The sequence below is a fragment of the Oryza sativa genome, chromosome 6 (genome assembly GCF_034140825.1).
Source record: "Oryza sativa Japonica Group chromosome 6, ASM3414082v1".
In the NCBI taxonomy this organism is placed as follows: domain Eukaryota; kingdom Viridiplantae; phylum Streptophyta; class Magnoliopsida; order Poales; family Poaceae; genus Oryza; species Oryza sativa.
The window spans coordinates 29886021-29906192 of NC_089040.1; the positions used below are offsets into that span (position 1 = coordinate 29886021).

The 20172-nt window shown below is 43.5% G+C and overlaps 3 protein-coding genes across 3 annotated transcripts; 2 read left to right on the top strand and 1 right to left on the bottom strand.

Annotated features, from left to right (window-relative positions):
• Positions 1-2340: 2340 nt before the first annotated feature.
• LOC4341932 (peroxidase 16) lies at positions 2341-4153 on the top strand. The gene is made up of 3 exons (XM_015786592.3): positions 2341-2815; positions 3266-3425; positions 3520-4153. Exons 1-3 carry the CDS (start codon positions 2408-2410, stop codon positions 3894-3896), a joined length of 945 nt encoding a protein of 314 aa, XP_015642078.1. The 5' UTR covers positions 2341-2407; the 3' UTR covers positions 3897-4153.
• A 3449-nt stretch (positions 4154-7602) lies between these two features.
• Positions 7603-9135, bottom strand: LOC4341933 (peroxidase 16). The gene is made up of 3 exons (XM_015786575.3): positions 8652-9135; positions 8348-8507; positions 7603-8253 (listed from the first exon to the last, which is right to left on the bottom strand). The coding sequence occupies exons 1-3, from the start codon at positions 9057-9059 to the stop codon at positions 7877-7879; spliced, it is 945 nt and encodes a 314-aa protein (XP_015642061.3). The 5' UTR covers positions 9060-9135; the 3' UTR covers positions 7603-7876.
• Positions 9136-16339: 7204 nt separating this feature from the next.
• On the top strand, positions 16340-18927 carry LOC4341934 (peroxidase 45). The gene is made up of 4 exons (XM_015786579.3): positions 16340-16741; positions 16871-17068; positions 17970-18129; positions 18364-18927. The coding sequence occupies exons 1-4, from the start codon at positions 16523-16525 to the stop codon at positions 18744-18746; spliced, it is 960 nt and encodes a 319-aa protein (XP_015642065.1). The 5' UTR covers positions 16340-16522; the 3' UTR covers positions 18747-18927.
• Positions 18928-20172: the final 1245 nt, after the last annotated feature.

Below are 20172 nucleotides of genomic sequence, written 5' to 3' on the forward strand. Positions count from 1 at the left end.
ATCGTCTTGTCACATCTAATGAATAATGTATCTCATTGAGTTCACATATATTGCAGTGAAAACGACGCTATATAATTGACAATCTGAAGGCAACCTCTTCATATCTTCTTTCCCACTAGCACACAACACACGAAAATGGAAGCCTATTCATTGGTAATACGTAATCTATATTTGAGATTATGTAGAACATTCTTCACTACAATTTTACATTTTGGCAGCAAACTAAATATGATCAAATGCAATTTTACCTTACCAAATATTTGGTCGTGAAGAAAAATTTGGCACTAACAATCCAAATATGCCCTAAAAATTAATAAAATATTTGTACGGTAACAAAATATTTGTACGGTAACAATCCAAATATGCCCTAAAAAATAATAAAATTATATTTTACCAGTCTTGGAGATTTTAATCTTGTATAGTTTTCAATATAAAAAGATTTGATAACTATTGATATTTATACAAAAATATAGAGCACAGTACAAAATCGCCCTCCCCAGGGCGGCAAGGGGGCCGCCTGCAAAATTCCATGCCCCCTCGCCGCCCATTTGCAGGCGGCCCCCCGCACAGTACAAAATCGCCCTCGCGGAGGGCGGCAAGGGGGCCGCCTGCAAAATTCCATGCCCCCCCTCGCCGCCCATTTGCAGGCGGCCCCCCGCCCAGTACAAAATCGCCCTCGCGGAGGGCGGCAAGGGGGCCGCCTGCAAATTTCGTTGACGGCCGTCGCCCGAGAGCGAACGGCCGTCTGCCACGTCATTTTCGCCGCCCTCTGGGAGGGCGATTTTTAAAAATCGCCTTCCCAGAGGGCGGTAGGCGACTACTTCCGTCAATTTTCAAAATGGAAAATTATTTTTGTAAAACTTTTAATAAAAAAAATTAAAAATAAAAAAAAATCCAGCAAGAACCAGTGTGAATGCCTTACCAGCCGCCACGGAAGCCGCCAAGCTTACTACCTGATCCACCAAGCCAACTGCCGTAGAACTCTCATCAGCGACGGCCACATAAGCCGCCTCCCTGACCACCCCGGAAGAGAACACGCACACAAAAGAAAAGCGCTTGAAATCATAAAAGAAGCCCATCGTCTTCATGCCACCACTTGGCTACGCTCTCCTTGCTCCACCTCCGTCCTCGTCCTCGAGATGGACGGTAGCTCACATCCCTCGGCTCTAAACGGCTAGATTCGCCGGCGGGGATGCCAGGGAATCAAACCCAAATCCGTCCTCATCCAAACCCAAATCAAGTTGCGGGCCCGGTAATAGTTGCATGAATCATGGAGCGATCTAGTGGCTAGGAATTCAGCTGAAAAAACAAAAAAAAATTCAGCAGGATACTATATATATTATGGACGAGTTCGGTGCCCAGTGTGACGTCCTTAAGCTCACAGTTTGGCACCCATTTTGTGCGGTGTTCGTCTTAATGTTGGCACCTGCCGACCTGCGTGTGGCGATATGTACCAGGTCAGGTCTACCCACACATTGCGATTGAACTTATAGTTTTCAAAAAATAAACAAAAACTGCAGTTATAAGCCCCCTCGTCACCAAAGCAAATCATGGAGGCACACGTTACAGAACGAGTATGCAACGGGTTTTCAAACTCTGTGCTAGTCAATCATGGGCTCATGGCTATATTCTTCAACGGAAGCTACTTGAATTTCTTTTGTGAAGGTACAATATAATGGAAGCTGCTTTCTGGAATGCAGAACAGAGGAATTTAGAAATGTTTGTTTTAACGGTGGAATTCAGATATGCTGTTCCATCGATCCAAAGTTGAGAGAAACAAAATATCATCATTTTGTTTTTGTTACGGAATTACAGTACTATGATCAATATTCAGAGGGACAGATCTCACAAAAAAATTTCCAAAAAAAAAAGAATCCTACAAAAGAATAATGTTTGTACACCGAAGAAGTGTATCATACCCGGATCTCAGTTCATCAGAGACATTCAGATCTGTAGGAATGTTGATTCCCAAAAAACAAAAGAGATAAAGATCTGTAGGAATGTTCATCTGATCAGAGCTGGACTAGTATATGCAGAAATGCAGAGAGTACGATAATAGAGCAGAAAGCCAGGACCCACAGTTTTGCCCATCTCGAAATCAGGTTTTGAGCTTAGCTGTGTGTGATTAATCATGGCCATCAACTACCAGTTCCAAATTGACCAGTTAAACCTCAGTTAAACAAATGATCATTTGCATTATCACCTTCTGAGTCTACGCACAACGAGGCAAAACCCTAAACAAATGGATCAGAAGCTCTCAGAGCGAGGACGACACACGCCATCACTCTCCTATATAAACGCCACTCACCGATCGCTTGCAAAACCACCTCGAGCTCAAATACAGTTTATATAACATTTCAAGCTTGTTTAAGTTCAAGTAGTGAAGGAAAAAAAAAACAGCGACAGGATGAGGAGCTTCCATTTCCTCGTCGTCCTCGCGCTGGCGATGGCGATCTCGTCGCCATTGGTGGCGGCGAACCTGAGGAAGAACTACTACGCCAAGATCTGCCCGAACCTCGAGAACATCGTGCGCGGGTCCGTGCAGAGGTCGATGCAGCAGTCGCCGATCGCGGCGCCGGCGACGCTGAGGCTCTTCTTCCACGACTGCGCCGTCCGCGGGTGCGACGCGTCGATCATGATCATCAACCCGAACGGCGACGACGAGTGGAGGAACCCCGACGACCAGACGCTGAAGCCGGAGGGGTTCACGACGGTGATAGCCGCCAAGGCCGCCGTCGACAGCGACCCCCAGTGCCGGAACAGGGTGTCCTGCGCCGACATCTTGGCCCTCGCCACCAGAGACTCCATCTTCCTGGTAACTCACACTCACTTGCCTGTATCTACCCTACCTTACCGGCCCATTTTTGCGCGGTATCGAGTTACAATCTAAAAGCCTAAGTTGATGAGAAAAAACGAATAATTCACTTTATATTCCAACACGCACAAATGGTTCTGGAATTCATTCTCTCGGAGGGCCGTATGTGGTCTTCCGCTGATGTTGCTATTTTGAGGGGTTTGTTGGTAGTGTAGTGTGGCTCTGCCCTCCTTTCCGCTGATTGGAGTTCCGTTTAGCTGCCACAGTAGTTTTTCTTTTTCCTAGCTACAGTTTTTGTTTTGCTTTTTCTTTCTTCTTTTAACATAGGTCTGTCTGACCAATTACGTTGTGTAGAAAAAAAACTCTTCTCCTTCCAATATATTGACGTGCAATCTTTTTGCGCGTTCGTGAAAAAAGAATGGCCATTGATGGCTTGGCTGCATGATGCAGAGTGGAGGGCCGAACTACGCGGTGGAGCTCGGCAGGTTCGACGGCAGGGTGTCGACCAGGAACAGCGTCAACCTGCCTCATGGCAACTTCAACCTCGACCAGCTCACCGGCTACTTCGGCAGCCTCGGCCTCAGCCCCACCGACATGGTCGCCCTCTCCGGTACGTTGCCATGGCAGCAGCTACATGCACAGCAATGGCGGCGGCGGCGACGCGTGTGATGTGACAACGATGTCTTGTCGAATTTGTTTTTCAGGGGGTCACACCATCGGGGCGGCGTCGTGCAACTTCTTCGGCTACAGGCTCGGCGGCGACCCGACCATGGACCCCAACTTCGCGGCGATGCTGCGCGGCAGCTGCGGCTCCAGCGGCTTCGCGTTCCTCGACGCCGCGACGCCGCTCCGGTTCGACAACGCCTTCTACCAGAACCTCCGCGCCGGCCGCGGCCTCCTCGGCTCCGACCAGACGCTCTACTCCGACCCGAGGTCCCGCGGCCTCGTCGACCGCTACGCCGCCAACCAGGGCGCCTTCTTCAACGACTTCGTCGCCGCCATGACCAAGCTCGGCAGGGTCGGCGTCAAGTCGCCGGCCACCGGCGGCGAGATCCGCCGCGACTGCAGGTTCCCCAACTGATGACATGGCACACGATGCGTTGCACACGTGCGAGATCTACCTCGAGGGGGATGCAGGCCTCTGCACTTGTGCAGGGTGCATGTTCTTGGAGGGCAATTGGGCGATGGATGGCAATCTTTCCTTTTGGATTTGGAAAAAAAAGAAACGGTAGTAGTCGTACATTATTGTGTGTTCAAAATTTAAGTTGTTTTTGTCAACGATCCGAATAAGTTGTAATATACAACGATGTAAAAGTGATTTGTTTGATTAATTTGTGTTTGACTTGACTTGGCGTGCAGTTTGCCACGATCGATTTCGTCGTCGCTGTTTTGTTTCCATCTTTTCAATTCGTTAGTCCTGACACACTGACACGTACTGGAAATATAATACGAACTGGGCCTAGTGGGCCAGAAATCGGATTCGAGTTACGGGCTGTGGCCTATTTATTCGGCAGCTTTGGAAGCCCATCTCATACTGTTGTTGCTGTTAGTTTCAGAAAAAGAAATGTGACTCCCATACAAAATGTGTACAAATATACAGTACTATGCTATGCCTCGAGCAACAAAAGGAAGCATATTTTTTTTCTCTGATGTATTTTTTTTTTACTTTTACTGGAAACTTTTTAGGTGTACTCAAATTAATTTGAGCCGCTCATCTTTGATCGGACGGTTTTAATGAATGTGATGCGATGTACTTGTTCGTTGGATTTAAGGACATGCACACACGGAAGTTCGGTAGAGTGTATTTTGTAGAGTGGCCTATGTTCATGAGTTTCTTTTGTTAGGATTAGGAAAGCTATATATACTTTTTTTTTCTTTCAAAACATTTACAAACGGTGATGTGGTACCACGGTTCCCCTTACCCTTTTTTTGGGGTGGTTACCGACCCCCCGCGGTAACCGCGCAATAACCGTGAAAAACATTGTAAATTTCGGTTTCAAAAATTTGAATTCAAAAAAAACTGCGGTATTATAGTTTTGGTACGGTTACCGCGCGGTTTGAGGCGATTACTGTAGTATTTGCGTGGTAACCGCGAGATGTTTGGCCGAAAGAAGAACAAAATGAAAAAAAATGTAAAAATTAAATTGGAGAAATACTTAAATGTGTGTAGAGTTTAGGGATAATAACAGAAAATTAGAGAGATGAGAATACCAGGAGATATTTTCTCCACATGGGCCTTAAAGGGCCGCATGACCAGTGCAAACTTAGGCCCATTTCATTATTTCATTTTCCTATTTCCTAATTGACTTTTAATTTTGCTCTCAAATTTGAATTTATCTTACTCTTTTTCAATAAATTTATTCACCATAGTACACTGCAAATCAAGCACTACGTCCATGATTATTTTTTATTTTTTTCGAAATTTTGAATTTGCTCAAAATTTCATTTTGTATGGGAGTCACATTTCTTTTTCTGAAACTAACAGCAACAACAGTATGAGATGCGATGGGCTTCCAAAGCTGCCGAATCATAGGCCACAGCCCGTAACTCGAATCCAGATTCTGGCGCACTAGGCCCAGTTCGTATTATATTTCCAGTAGTAATTAGTCAATTTCTATCCCTCAATTCACATCCTTGGTTGAATCACATCCTTCAACCGTAAAACCGGGTATAACCCATCCCCCAACTCTCAAAACCGTTGCAAATTGACTCCTGAACGGTTTTGAAGGTAGTTTTGTCCCACATGACATATTTGATTCTGAGTCAGCTTATGGGGCCCACATGTCAGGGATGAGGATAAAAATGAAAACAATGGGTTTTAGTTCACGCGCAACACCAACGGTCTCATACTCTTATCACCCTTTCGCTCCCGTCCCCTTCCGCCTCTCCCATCATCACCATCCACATCCTTCGCGTCCTCTTGAGTCTTGATATATACCTTGCCTTCTCTGCCCGCCGATCTGCCTTGCCTCATGGTTCGTCGTGCTCAGGGGCGGAATCAGGCATGGGGCAGCTAGGGCTTGGGCCCCATGCCTAGCTCCATAATACCCATTATAATCTTAAAAAATGCTATATAATTTATGAAAATATTTGAGATCTCATTAGCTCAGTCTTAGACGTGGAAATTTTCTGGCTCCGCCACTGGTCGTGCTGGGCGGCGCCTGGCGGCAAGGGAGTCGATCGGGCGCGCAGCAGGGTATAAGTAGCTATGAAAGACGCGGGCGGCAGAGTGTTCGTCAGTCCCGTGCGTCAACATCAAGTCGTTCTCGTGCTCTCGCTCGCCTTCCTCACATTTGTTCGTCGCATTGTGGCAGCTCCAGCCCTACGTCTCGTCTTCCATGACGCCGGCGGCGTCAACCCGGAGGTGAAGGCGGTGTTGGATCCGTGGGTCCGTGCCGGGCGGCTCACGGTGCAGGAGCAGGACATCCGAGCGGCAGGCGGAGTACGACGGCTACTATTACAACCAGTTCTTGGTGGTGAACGACTGCTTGCACCGGTTAAGCAAGTCAGATCAGCGGTTACTTATTTATGCAATTTTTTCATCAGTTGGGCAATGAGCAGTAGTACAATATGATAGTACTATTTCAACTTGCAAGTCCAGACTGCAGAGTGCAGACGTTGATTGACTGGTAAGTTCATGTGTTACTCCCTCCGTCCTCTAATACAAGAGATTTTAACATTTTACTTACACTGTTTGACCATTCGTCTTATTTAAAATAATTTAAAATTATTATTTATTTTATTTGTGACTTACTTGATTACCCAAAGTATTTTAAGCATAACTTTTCGTTTTTTATATTTGCACAAATTTTCTGAATAAGACGAATAGTCAAACAGTGCAAGCAAAATGTTAAAATCCCTTATATTAGGGGACGGATGAAGTATCATGCATATCTTGTATTGTATTCTGATTTATGACTTGTATGTTCCTCCCACCGCGCTTTTCCCTCCTCCTTCCGCACCTTCGTCTACACAGCAACGCAAATGGATGGCCGGTAACGGCCCACGGCATGGCGGGGGCGACACGTGCGATGGAGGTGGCTGAACTGATTCCACGGAGCCACAACGAGAGACGCCGGTGGTGGCTGGTAGGAGCGGGACGAGGAGGTGACCCCTGCGTGGCACCGCTTGGGCAAACGCAGGGCGCGGCGTGAAGGAGGAGGTGGCGGTGCTACCATGTGATCGGAGGAGGCAAAGCCAATCCCTAGGTTGGGGTTGCCATGGTGGCGGGGGGGGGGGACTCTTGCTGCTGAGGGGCACCGCTAAGGTCTTGGCGCTGCCCGCTGCTACCGCGGCCTCATCCTCGACTGCGGTGGCGGTGGCGATGACGTTGGGGGAGGAGAGGGCATCAGCCGGCGACATCGGTGGTGGATTGGAAGAGGGAAACATGGCGAAGGCGATGCGGTTAAGGCGGCGCAGGCAATGCGTGGGGATCGTGTCCGACGGCAGTGGGCAGTGACAGTGGGCCCACCGTTTTTTAATCTTTGTCATTAACATGTGGGGTCCTGCAAGCTGATTCAGCCAATCAACAAGGTCAAATATACCACGTGAGACAAAACCACCTCTGTAACCACCCGAGGAGTCGATTTGGAATGGTTTTAAGAGTTGGAGGACGGATTATAACCTGTTTTACCGTTAAGGGTTGCCATTCAACCATGTACATGAGTTGAGTGAGGCAACGAATTCAACTAACGAATTCCTTCCCAGTACGTGTCAGTGTGTCAGGACTAACGAATTCAAAAATATGGAAACAAAACAGCAACGACGAAATCGTGGCAAACTGCACGTCAAGTCAAGTCAAACACAAATTAATCGAACAAATCACTTTTACATCGTTGTATATTACAACTTATTCGGATCGTTGACAAAAACAACTTAAATTTTTGAACACACAATAATGTACTACCGATTGTTTTTTCCCCAAATCCAAAAGGAAAGATTGCCATCTATCGCCCAATTGCCCTCCAAGAACATGCAACCTGCACAAGTGCAGAGGCCTGCATCCCCCTCGAGGTAGATCACGTCACGTCGCACGTGTGCAACGCATCGTGTGCCATGTCATCAGTTGGGGAACCTGCAGTCGCGGCGGATCTCGCCGCCGGTGGCCGGCGACTTGACGCCGACCCTGCCGAGCTTGGTCATGGCGGCGACGAAGTCGTTGAAGAAGGCGCCCTGGTTGGCGGCGTAGCGGTCGACGAGGCCGCGGGACCTCGGGTCGGAGTAGAGCGTCTGGTCGGAGCCGAGGAGGCCGCGGCCGGCGCGGAGGTTCTGGTAGAAGGCGTTGTCGAACCGGAGCGGCGTCGCGGCGTCGAGGAACGCGAAGCCGCTGGAGCCGCAGCTGCCGCGCAGCATCGCCGCGAAGTTGGGGTCCATGGTCGGGTCGCCGCCGAGCCTGTAGCCGAAGAAGCTGCAGGACGCCGCCCCGATGGTGTGACCCCCTGAAAAACAAATTCCACAAGACATCGTTGTCACATCACACGCGTCGCCGCCGCCGCCATTGCTGTGCACGTAGCTGCTGCCATGGCAACGTACCGGAGAGGGCGACCATGTCGGTGGGGCTGAGGCCGAGGCTGCCGAAGTAGCCGGTGAGCTGGTCGAGGTTGAAGTTGCCATGAGGCAGGTTGACGCTGTTCCTGGTCGACACCCTGCCGTCGAACCTGCCGAGCTCCACCGCGTAGTCCGGTCCTCCACTCTGCATCATGCAGCCAACCCATCAATGGCCATTCGTGCGTGTTCGAATATAAACTAAATTGCCAGTTTTCTCTTATGAGCTAAAACATTTGAGTTAAACTGGTCGGTGCATGCAACTCGATACAGATAAGTGAGTGTGAGTTACCAGGAAGACGGAGTCTCTAGTGGCGAGGGCCAAGATGTCGGCGCAGGACACCCTGTTCCGGCATTGGGGGTCGCTGTCGACGGCGGCCTTGGCGGCTATCACCGTCGTGAACCCCTCCGGCTTCAGCGTCTGGTCGTCGGGGTTCCTCCACTCGTCGTCGCCGTTCGGGTTGATGATCATGACCGACGCGTCGCACCCGCGGACGGCGCAGTCGTGGAAGAAGAGCCTCAGCGTCGCCGGCGCCGCGATCGGCGACTGCTGCATCGACCTCTGCACGGACCCGCGCACGATGTTCTCGAGGTTCGGGCAGATGCTGGCGTAGTAGTTCTGCTTCAGCTGCGCCACCGCCAATGGCGACGAGATCGCCACCGCCAGCGCGAGGACGACGACGAAATGGAAGCTCCTCATCCTGTCGATGTTTTTCTCTTCACTACTTGAGCTTAAACAAGCTTGAAATGTAATAAATTGTGTTTGAGCTCGAGGTGGTTTTGCAAGCGATGGGTGAGTGGCGTTTATATAGGAGAGTGAGGGCGTGTGTCGTCCTCGCTCTGAGAGCTTCTGATCCATTTGTTTAATTAGGGTTTTGCCTCGTTGTGAGTAGACTCAGAAGGTGATAATGCAAATGATCATTTGTTTAACTGAGGTTTAACTGGTCAATCTGCAACTGGTAGTTAATGGCCATGATTAATCACGCACAGCTAAGCTCAAAACCTGATTTCGAGATGGGCAAAACTGTGGGTCCTGGCTTTCTGCTCTATTATATATACTCTCTGCATTTCTGCATATACTAATCCAGCTCTGATCAGATGAACATTCCTACAGATCTTAATCTCTTTTGTTTTTTTGTGAATCAACATTCCTACGGATCTGAATGTCTCTGATGAACTGAGATCCGGGTATGATACACTTCTTCGGTGTACAAACATTATTTTTTTTGTAGGATTCTTTTTTTTTTTTGGAAATTTTTTTGTGAGATCTGTCCCTCTGAATATTGATCATACTACTACTGTAATTCCGTAACAAAAACAAAATGATGATATTTTGTTTCTCTCAACTTTGGATCGATGGAACAGCATTTCTGAATTCCACCCTTAAAACAAACATTTATAAATTCATCTGTTCTGCATTCCAGAAAGCAGCTTCCATTATATTGTACCTTCACAAAAGAAATTGAAGTAGCTTCCGTTGAAGAATATAGCCATGCATGATTGACTAGCACAGAGTTTGAAAACCCATTGCATACTCGTTCTGTAACGTGTACCTCCATGATTTGCTTTGGTGACGAGGGGCTTATAAGTGCAGTTTTTTTTTTTTTTTGAAAACTATAAGTTCAATCGCAATCTGTGGGTAGACCTGACCTGGTACATATCGCCACACGCAGGTGTCAACATTAAGACGAACACATCACAAAATGGGTGCAAAACTGTGAGCTGCAGGACGTCACACTGGGCACTGAACTCGTCCATAATATATTTTTTTTACTTTTACTGGAAACTTTTAAGGTGCACTCAAGTTAATTTGAGCCGTTCATCTTTGATCGGACGGTTTCTAATGAATGTGACGCGATGCATTTGTTCGTTGGATTTAAGGACATGCACACACGGAAGTTCGGTAGAGCGTATTATTTTTTTTAAGGGAAGGGTATTTTTTACCCAGTCTCTATGTTCAATCATAGTGTATTTTTTTTAAAGAGAAGATTATTTTTTACCCAGTCTCTATATTCAATCGGATATATGCAACCATTTTAATTTAGAAACCTAGCCTATCAAACATGAAACTTAGCTTTTAAATAATCCAATCTGAAATTCGCTCTTATGTAGATTTGAACTCAGGACCTTAATGTGTTATTTAGGTCACTGCAACTATTAGGCTACATGCCCTTTCACTGGTATAGTGTATATTTTGTAGAGTAGCCTATGTTCATGAGTTTCTTTTGTTAGGAAAGCTGTATGTACATTTGTTTTTCTTACAAAACGTTTACAAACGATGATGTCGTACACCGTACACTACTAATGGGTCTTGATTTTCTATGACTCCCAACAAACTACATCAAACGGTTGATAAGTTTCTTTGTGACAAGAATTTCTATTAAGTACTTGTGGCAATGCTCTTTATTATTATTTCGACTTTGGAGTTAATATTAAGAGCTAGATCACCTAGTGTATATACTAGTGTTAATTTTTGCTACAACTTGGCACTTATTCCTCTTGTACATCACGGTGAATGGTAGGTGACAGTTGAGTTAATACATTGCAAATACCAATCTTTAAAAGTAAAGTACAGAAAATTTGCCAATCAATTAAGAGAAGAATAATTAATGGTACAGTACTGGTCACACTCGCGGGCAAGTACAGTAAAACCCCCCAAGTTCGAGTGTTTAGATTTGGTCATAGATCCAGGTTCGTTATGAACTTGCGCTTTCGATCATGACCCTGCTGTCCTGCATGCTACTACTACTAGTATAGTGGTATTTCTTCCTTCATAACCTCCGTATCAAATGTGATGGAATGTCAATGGAATGCTAGCTAAACCAAGGCCTTGTTTGGAAGATTAGCCTAGGACTAATGTTGAGAGCTAATGTTTAGTCATGAATTGGTAGGCTAAACATTAGCTTAGGGTGGTATGTTTGAATCCATGGGCTAATTCAAGGCTAAAAGGTGGAGAGAGAGTAGAAAAAGAGGAGAGAGAAGGAGAGAGAGAGAGAGAGCTGTTTTTTGATAGTCCTCACACAAAATTAGCCTCATTAGCACCTCTTGGAGGGGCTAATGTTTTGAGGGGGGCTAATTCACATTAGCTCAAAATTAGCCCACCTGTTTGGATTCTTGAGGGCTAATTTGAGGCTAAAAGGTGAGGGCTAAACATTAGCCCATGGAACCAAACAGGGCCCAGAGCAGAACTACGGCTGTGTTTGCAACCTCTTGTTCCCAACCCACTCTCTCTCTCATTTTCTGCGCGCACGTTTTTCAAACTGCTAAACAGTATGTTTTTTTTACAAAAAGTTTCTATACGAAAGTTGCTTAAAAAATCAAATTGATCCATTTTTTTAAAAAATAGCTAATACTTAATTAATCACGTGCTAATGGACTGCTCCATTTTCCGTACGGAGAGAAAAAGTTTCCATCTGAGACATGTGAACACAGCCGTACATTATTTTCTTCAACTCTAAACTACAACACCCTCGTTTTTTCGTAAATACGCGCGCGTGTGTTTTTCTAAATCTTTTTATACAAAAGTTTCTTTAAAAATTACTTGAAAATATTTTTAAAATCTGTAATAATTATTACTTAATTAATTATACGCCAATGAATTATATCGTTTTATGTATCACCAAAAAGCTAAATTGAATTGCAGTTTCAAACGGGCCTAAGGCAATTGGGCTGGAAAGTCTCTCGCTTTGCATGCACTGTTTACAAACTATTAAATAGTGCGTTTGAAAAAATAATCTATAGGTCTATAGGAATGATTCTTATTAATCCACTTTTCAAGTGTGTGATAATTAATATTTGATTAATTATGTGCTAATGGCTCATCTCATTTTGTATATCTTTTCAATTTGTCTTTTTCTCTTCTCACCAACACACCCAAAGTCGTTGTACCGCTGTCCCGAGCTATGCAGAGCAAGTATTTTAGCCAGAAGACTTCATTAATAAGTGAGTCACCCCCATTCTTGCTAATCGTGCTCCTGTTCATCTCATATGGGACAAACTCATTAATTCTTTGGGATGCAAATGGTGTGCATCTTAATTAATACTTTACTCTTTTCCTCTGCGAGGATTATTACTTTATTCTTCGCCATTCTACTAACCATCCTAGCTTGTCCCTTAAAAAACTCCTACCCTTTCTTATAAAAATTCTCCTATAGCTAGTCTTCGTTTTAACAAAGTGCATGTAACCTGCATCTAGAAACAGGTGCGTTAAAAACTAAGATAATGCCGCATCTATGTCAGGTCAACTCTGCCATTTGTTGCAACACAAATTTTGCAAGTGCTCACTTGCAATATAATAAGCTAACGTCTACGTGCATACGCACGCGAGCATGGACATTGGCTAAGTGCCAGGCCAACACGGCGAAAATTCCCACACGCAGTGACGTGATTTTTCGGCGAGGGATCGATCGATCTGTTTGATATCTGACGCCTTCACCATCCTATTTGTGCATGTGCGGCGGTGTCTCGGCGAAGAAACACGGTTCAGATGATCTCGTTTTCTATAAATTATAAGGAAACGAAACGCTTGCTTCAGCTGTGTGACAAACTACTGACGAAATGGTCAAGGGTTCACTGAGAAAACAAGGTAGCTAGCTAGCTATGCTGAGTTACTAGGAATAAATTATAATTCCTCGACGGGAATATCCCTCGTACATATTTTCTCAATCAAATTCAATGAAAATAGTTAAGAAAAAATTTAGAAAAAATTACATGTATCACTCCACAAAAGTCAGGTTCAAATTATCTTGATTTACACAATGAGAAAAGAAAAAAAAAGAAGATAAACCTAGGTTTGAATAGTATTGTTCAATGATGGATTTATCTTTTTTTATTTCTTGACATGTGAGTTCAGTTTATAATCGATATTTTGTGGATTGATATGTGTATATTGTATGGAGGTTGTCAATTTTTTTGAGACTTTATATAACTTTTGAACACACGAGAGATTAAAATTATTAAATTAAGGTACAATTTTCCCAGCGTTACCAAATATTTGTACCAGTGTGTGCGCACGTCTGATAGGATGGTGATGAAATGATGGTGAAATTCACGTACACCATGTTGCCAATTTTGCATGGTTTTATATGCAGATGCAACATGCGAGGAAACATGGCATTGGTTGCTGCATGTTTCCCCCTAGTTACAGAACCAATTACATCTAAGATGTGTGCAACCAGGCCATATGCATGCCTATTTTGACCAAAGTTATTTTCCAAGGCTATGTGATCTAGATCTATGAAAATGCCACTAGCTAAGTAAATTTGTTATTAAAAAAATAAAAGTATTGAGAAGAACTTTTTTTTTCTGATATCAATCTCCCCTATAGCACATCAATTATCTGCCGTATGTAGCCGTGCGATCCAAAAGATCGTTCTGACTTCAGATTCACCACTGAAGCCACAAGAAAAAAATCATGGGCAACCACCTATTAGGCTGTACTATTTCATTATCAATGTTCGATGTGATTCGATCTAAACCAAATAAAATCACCAAGTGCCTCTTTGATGGGCTATATATGGCTATAAATGGTAGAAAATAAAATACATAACAAAAAATAATTTTAGAGTAATACTACTATAATTTTATTCTTAGCGGTCTTAGATACATTTGATAGTGCAGTGATAAAGGGTGTGTGGTTTCAACCCTAAGATCCTATGTTCTTCTTAAAAAAATATTTGGAGTGACGTCTCTCCCTCCAAATCTTTCTTTTTATTCTTAGCGGTTTAAAGAAAAGGCTAAAGTAATGAAAGAAACGCCTCGTTTTTCTTTTTTTAAAAAAAGAGACCTTGTTTTGTTTTGCTTTCGATTCTCATAATCCTGCTCCTAGAAAAGCTGGTTGCACTAAAAAAATGCTTTGTAAAGATATTTTTCTAGTATTGTAGAGACACTTTTCAAATGCCTTTACAATATTGTAGAGGCATTAATTACCCTTTTAAAAATGTCTCATAAGTGTCTTATGGTGAATTATCTCTACAAACGAAGAGACATTTTATAAAATGTCTATAAGATGGTAGAGGCATTTTCTAGAGACATTAAATTGTACCACAAACATATGAAACCAGTCCAAAAAAGGAGAATAAAATAGTTTCTTTGCTTTTGTCAAGCCTTGAAATCAGGATCTCTTGGACAAATCATTTTTTTATCTTCAATATACTAACCAACTCAACTCTATGTCATTACTTATATGTTTATGCCTTTAGTTACTTATATTTAGTCTTTTAATACACATTATCATTCTAAAAAGTGTCTTTACATAGTTTAAAATGTCTGAAGAAAGTGCCTTTACATATCAGACGCATTTTACAATGCCGAAAGAATGCCTCTACAAGATAAAATCTAATAAATTGAGCTGAAAATGTCTCTAGTGTAAAAGTTTTCTAGTCAATTTTTAAAGTGGCCCTATAAAGTGTCTCTACTCTATAAAACTTCTGATCTTAGAAGCAATTTATAAAACGCCTCTACAAAAGTGCCTCTATATAAGGTTTTTGTTGTATTATTGTGATTTTAGATTTTGATACATATGAAATATGCAATTTATATCATTATTCAAAACCCACAAACGCAACTATTTAGCTGCTGGATTTTAGTAGAAAACATATTTTGAATCTGAGAATCCGCTTCCAAAATCAAGTTTAGTGTAAATTTTAGAGAGTTGTAACTATGAAGTACTATCTCGTCTAGACTATAGGTTTGCTGTAACATCAGTTGGGCATTTCAGAGAAACTGCAATAATAGTTGAAGATTTTATTATTAATCGCAACTTATTCATCTTGTAGGTCTGGGTCCACGTGTACATATATATAATACTCAAATTGTTGCACTTTGGGCCCACATGTCAAACGCTCATAGCATTGTAGTTTTCTAATAAAAGTGTACTATATAGTTTAGTTGTTTTAAATATTTAGATTTTAGATAAAGTTGCAACATAGTAATTTTTTTTACTAAATAGTTCAATTTAATTTGTGGTGGGGAAAAAATCCATAATCAAAAGCACAAGAAAAAAGCCTAAGACCCCTTTACATTTGTAGAAAACATAGAAAATTTAGAGGATTTTAATCCAATGGAAAAAATTCCAATGTAGACCTTTGAAGCAAAGAATTTTTTTTAGCGGTTGAAAGAAAGAATTGAATCCTATCATTTCCTTTAAGTTCTTATGAAATTGATGATCGTATAGACATTTTGTTGAAAAGTTAGCAAAACATATAACCTTTGGAAAAAATTCCCTTTGAGTAGTCTATCTCTCTCATCCGATTCTTTCAATTTTCATGAGGTCTAATTGAATAACCATTCCATTGTTTTTTATGTGTTTTCAAATATTCTTATTTGCACTTGTATTCTTATCAAAATACAATATTTTTTTATGTTTTTCTCTATTTTTTTAATCACACGTTTCAAAGGAGCCCTAAATTCTACTACATTTGTTTTTTTATTTAACGTTGGTTAGTTTAAAATGAAACTTTTGAACTAACCAATGTCATCTAAATAAAAATGGAGGGAGTAAAATTTAATTTTTAAGCTGTGGCAGACAAGCCAATGATCAGCACAATGGCAAGTAGAATTAGCCGCAAGAGCATTTGTTCTGGGCTTCTGGCCGAAGTTCACACACGCCTATGATCAGTAGCTCTACGTAACTGTAAAGCTGATTTCTGACGAAGAAACGGCCCGTAATAAGAGTGCCACAAGCCCACAATGTACATATCTGTAGAACGGCCGGTGGCTTGCATTGCTTCAGTACTCCATGCGGCTTTGGCAAGTTAGAATGAGCTGTGAATTAGTCACCGACATAATCTGCTACTTGCATATCACTTTAACCAGACTCTCCAATTAATTACAAAGCACATGGTTACTGTATATACAGTAGTACTAAGTGCAGCTTCAGCTTAAATTAACCAAACAGTTTAAGACCATCGAAGCCCAGCACATTCTCAACCCTCACGCCACCCTACACTATATATACCCATGTAAATGCGATTGCCAAACATCACGTCACTTTCACAGATCATCATCCTGATCAATCGAAACAGAAACTGTATCTAGCTAGCTGCCTATCTTGATCGCCAGCCAAGCTTTTGGAAGACTCACGCAACAGCTAGCTAGCTAGCACGAAGCAGATAGAGTCGTCACTGAGCAAGCAAGCAAGAAGAGTGATCGATCGATCGATCAATGGCGGCGAGCCTTGCTGGGTTGGCATTCCTCGCCGTCACGTCGGCCGCGCTGCTGTCGCCGCTCGCCGTGGTTGGCCAGCTGAGGACGGACTACTACTCCACCATCTGCCCCAACCTGGAGACCATCGTCCGGAGCTCCGTCAAGCAGTCCATGGCCGCGTCACCGATCTCCGCGCCGGCGACGCTCAGGCTCTTCTTCCACGACTGCGCCGTCAGGGTACATCTAGAGATTGCAACAGATAATGATCGATCGACCGCCATAGATCGATGCAAGCAATGTGGTGATCAGAATATCAGATCAGTAGAAGTAAGCAGTGATCACTGCAGTGTGTGATTTCGATTGCAGGGTTGTGACGCGTCGATCATGATCGTGAACTCGAACGGCGACGACGAGTGGCGGAACTCAGACAACCAGTCGCTGAAGCCGGAGGGGTTCACGACGGTGCTCAACGCCAAGGCCGCCGTCGACAGCGATCCACAGTGCCGCTACAAGGTGTCCTGCGCCGACATATTGGCGCTCGCCGCAAGAGAATCCGTCTACCAGGTTAGCATAGCAAGAAATTTTACAGCACTTCGAGATACCAAAATTTTCAGTTTAAATTTAAGTGATTTTATAGTTTTTAAGGAGATACCATGTTTTCTATTTTCTACTGTTTTTTTAGATGAAGGCATTACGCCCAGCTTTCACTAAAAAGCATAAGAGTTCATACATTGAAAAAAGAGGAAAAGCAGTAAAAACTAGGGAAACTGTTTTAAGCACTCGGGTGGATGTCCACCCGTTTCTTGCATGTCATCTAAATAGTTATGGAAATTTTTTTATAAAATTAACATGATAGGTTAATATGTAATATATCATTTCACAATACTAAGATATACGGAAATTTGCACTAAAATTTTGTTATCTTTTAGTACTTTTAAGAACTGTAGAATATATTTGCAAATTTTCATATATCTTATAATATTGAAGATATTGGGAGATACTCCCTCCATACTCATAAAGGAAGTCGTTTAGGACAGCAACACGGTCTCCAAAACATAATTTTGACTTTTTATTTCTATAAAAATATTTATTGAAAAGTGATATATGTATACTTTTATGAAAGTATTTTTCAAGACAAATCTATACGTATAATTTTTACATTTTGAAACTCAACAACTTAAGAGTTATTCATGATTTATATTTTTAGGGTTTGACTTAAATATTGTCCTAAACGACTTTCTTTATGAGTATGGAGGGAACGACTTTCTTTATGAGTATTAAGGGAGTACCAAATTTTACATTAAAAAATATTATACCTCCGGACGGTAAACTCACTTTAGCATAGCAGATTAAATTTGCACACATGGGCATGCATGCATGATGGGTAAAAAAATTGATCGTGAGATCGCGCGTTCAACGCTGTAACTAATCCTGCATGGATGCATGCATTGGCTGGTTGGTGCAGAGCGGAGGGCCCAACTACCAGGTGGAGCTGGGGAGATACGACGGCAGGGTGTCAACCAGAGACAGCGTAGTGCTGCCGCATGCCAACTTCAACCTGGACCAGCTCAACGCTTTCTTCGCCGGCCTCGGCCTCTCCCAGACTGACATGATCGCTCTCTCAGGTACTCCAAAAATGTCTAATCAACTCAACTCATCGTCGTCATCGTGGACTAAAAACTTCACCCGATAGCTGTACATCCATTGACGATCCGATCGATCGATCGATCGATCTTGTCACTTGCCCAACAATTCATCAATCTGCACACCTTTTCCACACACGTACGTCGCTTGCGATTACTCCAATCTGTGTGACTGATCGGTCGCGAATTCGCATCGTCACTTGCGCGTGAATTCAGGTGGGCACACGTTCGGCGCGGCGGACTGCAGGTTCTTCCAGTACAGGATCGGCGCCGACCCAGCCATGGACCAGGGCTTCGCGGCGCAGCTGCGCAACACCTGCGGCGGCAACCCCAACAACTTCGCGTTCCTCAACGGCGCGACGCCGGCGGCGTTCGACAACGCGTACTACCGGGGCCTGCAGCAAGGCAGGGGGCTCCTCGGCTCCGACCAGGCGCTGCACGCCGACCAGCGGTCGCGCGGCACCGTCGACTACTACGCGTGGAGCCAGAGCGCCTTCTTCGGCGGCTTCGCCGCCGCCATGACCAGGCTCGGGAGGGTCGGCGTCAAGACGGCGGCCACCGGCGGCGAGATACGCCGCGACTGCAGATTCCCGAATTGATCGGCTAACTCGCACCGTACGTGCGTGCACGGTGCACTACTACTTGTACATGCAAACATTCAATCTTGCTCGGTTCATGGACTTCTTACTACAGTACTTAGTTGACGATGAACACGACGACTGTCACTGTAATAATTAATCTCGATCAATTCAATAATTCATACGTGATAGATGTCCGTAACTGATTTTTTAGATAATGGAATATAATCCCGGCTTTTGATTAAAGAGCTACAGCCAATTATTACACCAATTTAACAAAACACACGTCTAAAGAAATAGAAGCACACACAAACTACTAAAAACTCCCACATCATAACAAGATCACACTGCTATACAAACCGTCTTTAACCCCGATATGCAACTCCTTCAGTCCCGGGTAGCATACTGAGATTACGAATCAAAAAATTATTGAATTCCATTTGTAAATCTCATCTAAGTATATGGCGTAGGTGTTTTCTTTTTCCTTTGTTTCAATCTCGATCCATGACTTTATACAGTACACGTTGATAAACTAGATAGATTAATTTACTCCTAGCGATAAATTTGATTTGACCTTAGAAACTACAGGCCCATTAATAGCAAAGAAGCCCATGGGCTAGTACAGAAAGTGGATTCTAAATTGTCGAGGAACGTTCTCTCGTTGTTTGCATATACTCCATCCGTTTCAAAATGTTTGACACTATTGACTTTTTAGCACATGTTTGACCGTTCGTTTTATTAAAAAAAATTTGTGAAATATGTAAAACTATATGTGTACATGGAAGTATATTTAACAATAAATCAAATGATATGAAAAGAATAAATAATTACTTAAATTTTTTGAATAAGACGAATGATCAAACACATACTAAAAAATTAACGGTGTCAAACATTTTGAAACTGAGTGAGTATGTCAGTTTTCCTTGAAAGAAACCGAATTTCCGAAGCCCCTAGCCGCCGCCGGTGCCCAAAAACCATTGACGCCCCAAGTCCCCCAACACTTGCAGATCGACGTCGTCTCCTCCATTTTCCTCGCCGCCATGACATCTCTTGCTTTCCCGTCCCTCTCCGGCCACCTCCAAGTCGCCGTCCTGTCAAAGACGACTTGACCCCTTCTTAATTACTTCGGTCCATCACGGCTCACTCATCAAAGCGCTCAAATCGATCTAAAAATACTGCGTCAGTAGTGGACCTCGTGTTCTCCTCGTCGTCGACTACTTGACCGTGCAAAGCCATGACCACGCGAGGGGGGTTCATATAAACTTGGAGACCTCGAATCCTCGCATGTACGGTACATCTCTGTCCATGTCTCACATGGCTAACTCGCTGCTGTACGAATCATGAATACAAGCAATGCTATGTTATTTAGCCAAGTTTATGGTTGAGGTAGAATTACTTTGATGCTCTAGAAGTTTACTCGATTAGAAAAGATCACGGCGAAATCAGG

What these genes read in the sequence shown, in the direction of transcription:
- LOC4341932 (XM_015786592.3), top strand. Translation starts at nt 2,408, where the DNA reads ATGAGGAGCTTCCATTTCCTCGTCGTCCTCGCGCTGGCGATGGCGATC. An exon ending in CCAGAGACTCCATCTTCCTG is followed by an intron (nt 2,816 to 3,265) that starts GTAACTCACACT and finishes TGCATGATGCAG; the next exon opens with AGTGGAGGGCCGAACTACGC. An exon ending in CGACATGGTCGCCCTCTCCG is followed by an intron (nt 3,426 to 3,519) that starts GTACGTTGCCAT and finishes TTTGTTTTTCAG; the next exon opens with GGGGTCACACCATCGGGGCG.
- LOC4341933 (XM_015786575.3), bottom strand. Translation starts at nt 9,059, where the DNA reads ATGAGGAGCTTCCATTTCGTCGTCGTCCTCGCGCTGGCGGTGGCGATC. An exon ending in CTAGAGACTCCGTCTTCCTG is followed by an intron (nt 8,508 to 8,651) that starts GTAACTCACACT and finishes TGCATGATGCAG; the next exon opens with AGTGGAGGACCGGACTACGC. An exon ending in CGACATGGTCGCCCTCTCCG is followed by an intron (nt 8,254 to 8,347) that starts GTACGTTGCCAT and finishes TTTGTTTTTCAG; the next exon opens with GGGGTCACACCATCGGGGCG.
- LOC4341934 (XM_015786579.3), top strand. Translation starts at nt 16,523, where the DNA reads ATGGCGGCGAGCCTTGCTGGGTTGGCATTCCTCGCCGTCACGTCGGCC. An exon ending in TCCACGACTGCGCCGTCAGG is followed by an intron (nt 16,742 to 16,870) that starts GTACATCTAGAG and finishes TTTCGATTGCAG; the next exon opens with GGTTGTGACGCGTCGATCAT. An exon ending in TGACATGATCGCTCTCTCAG is followed by an intron (nt 18,130 to 18,363) that starts GTACTCCAAAAA and finishes GCGTGAATTCAG; the next exon opens with GTGGGCACACGTTCGGCGCG.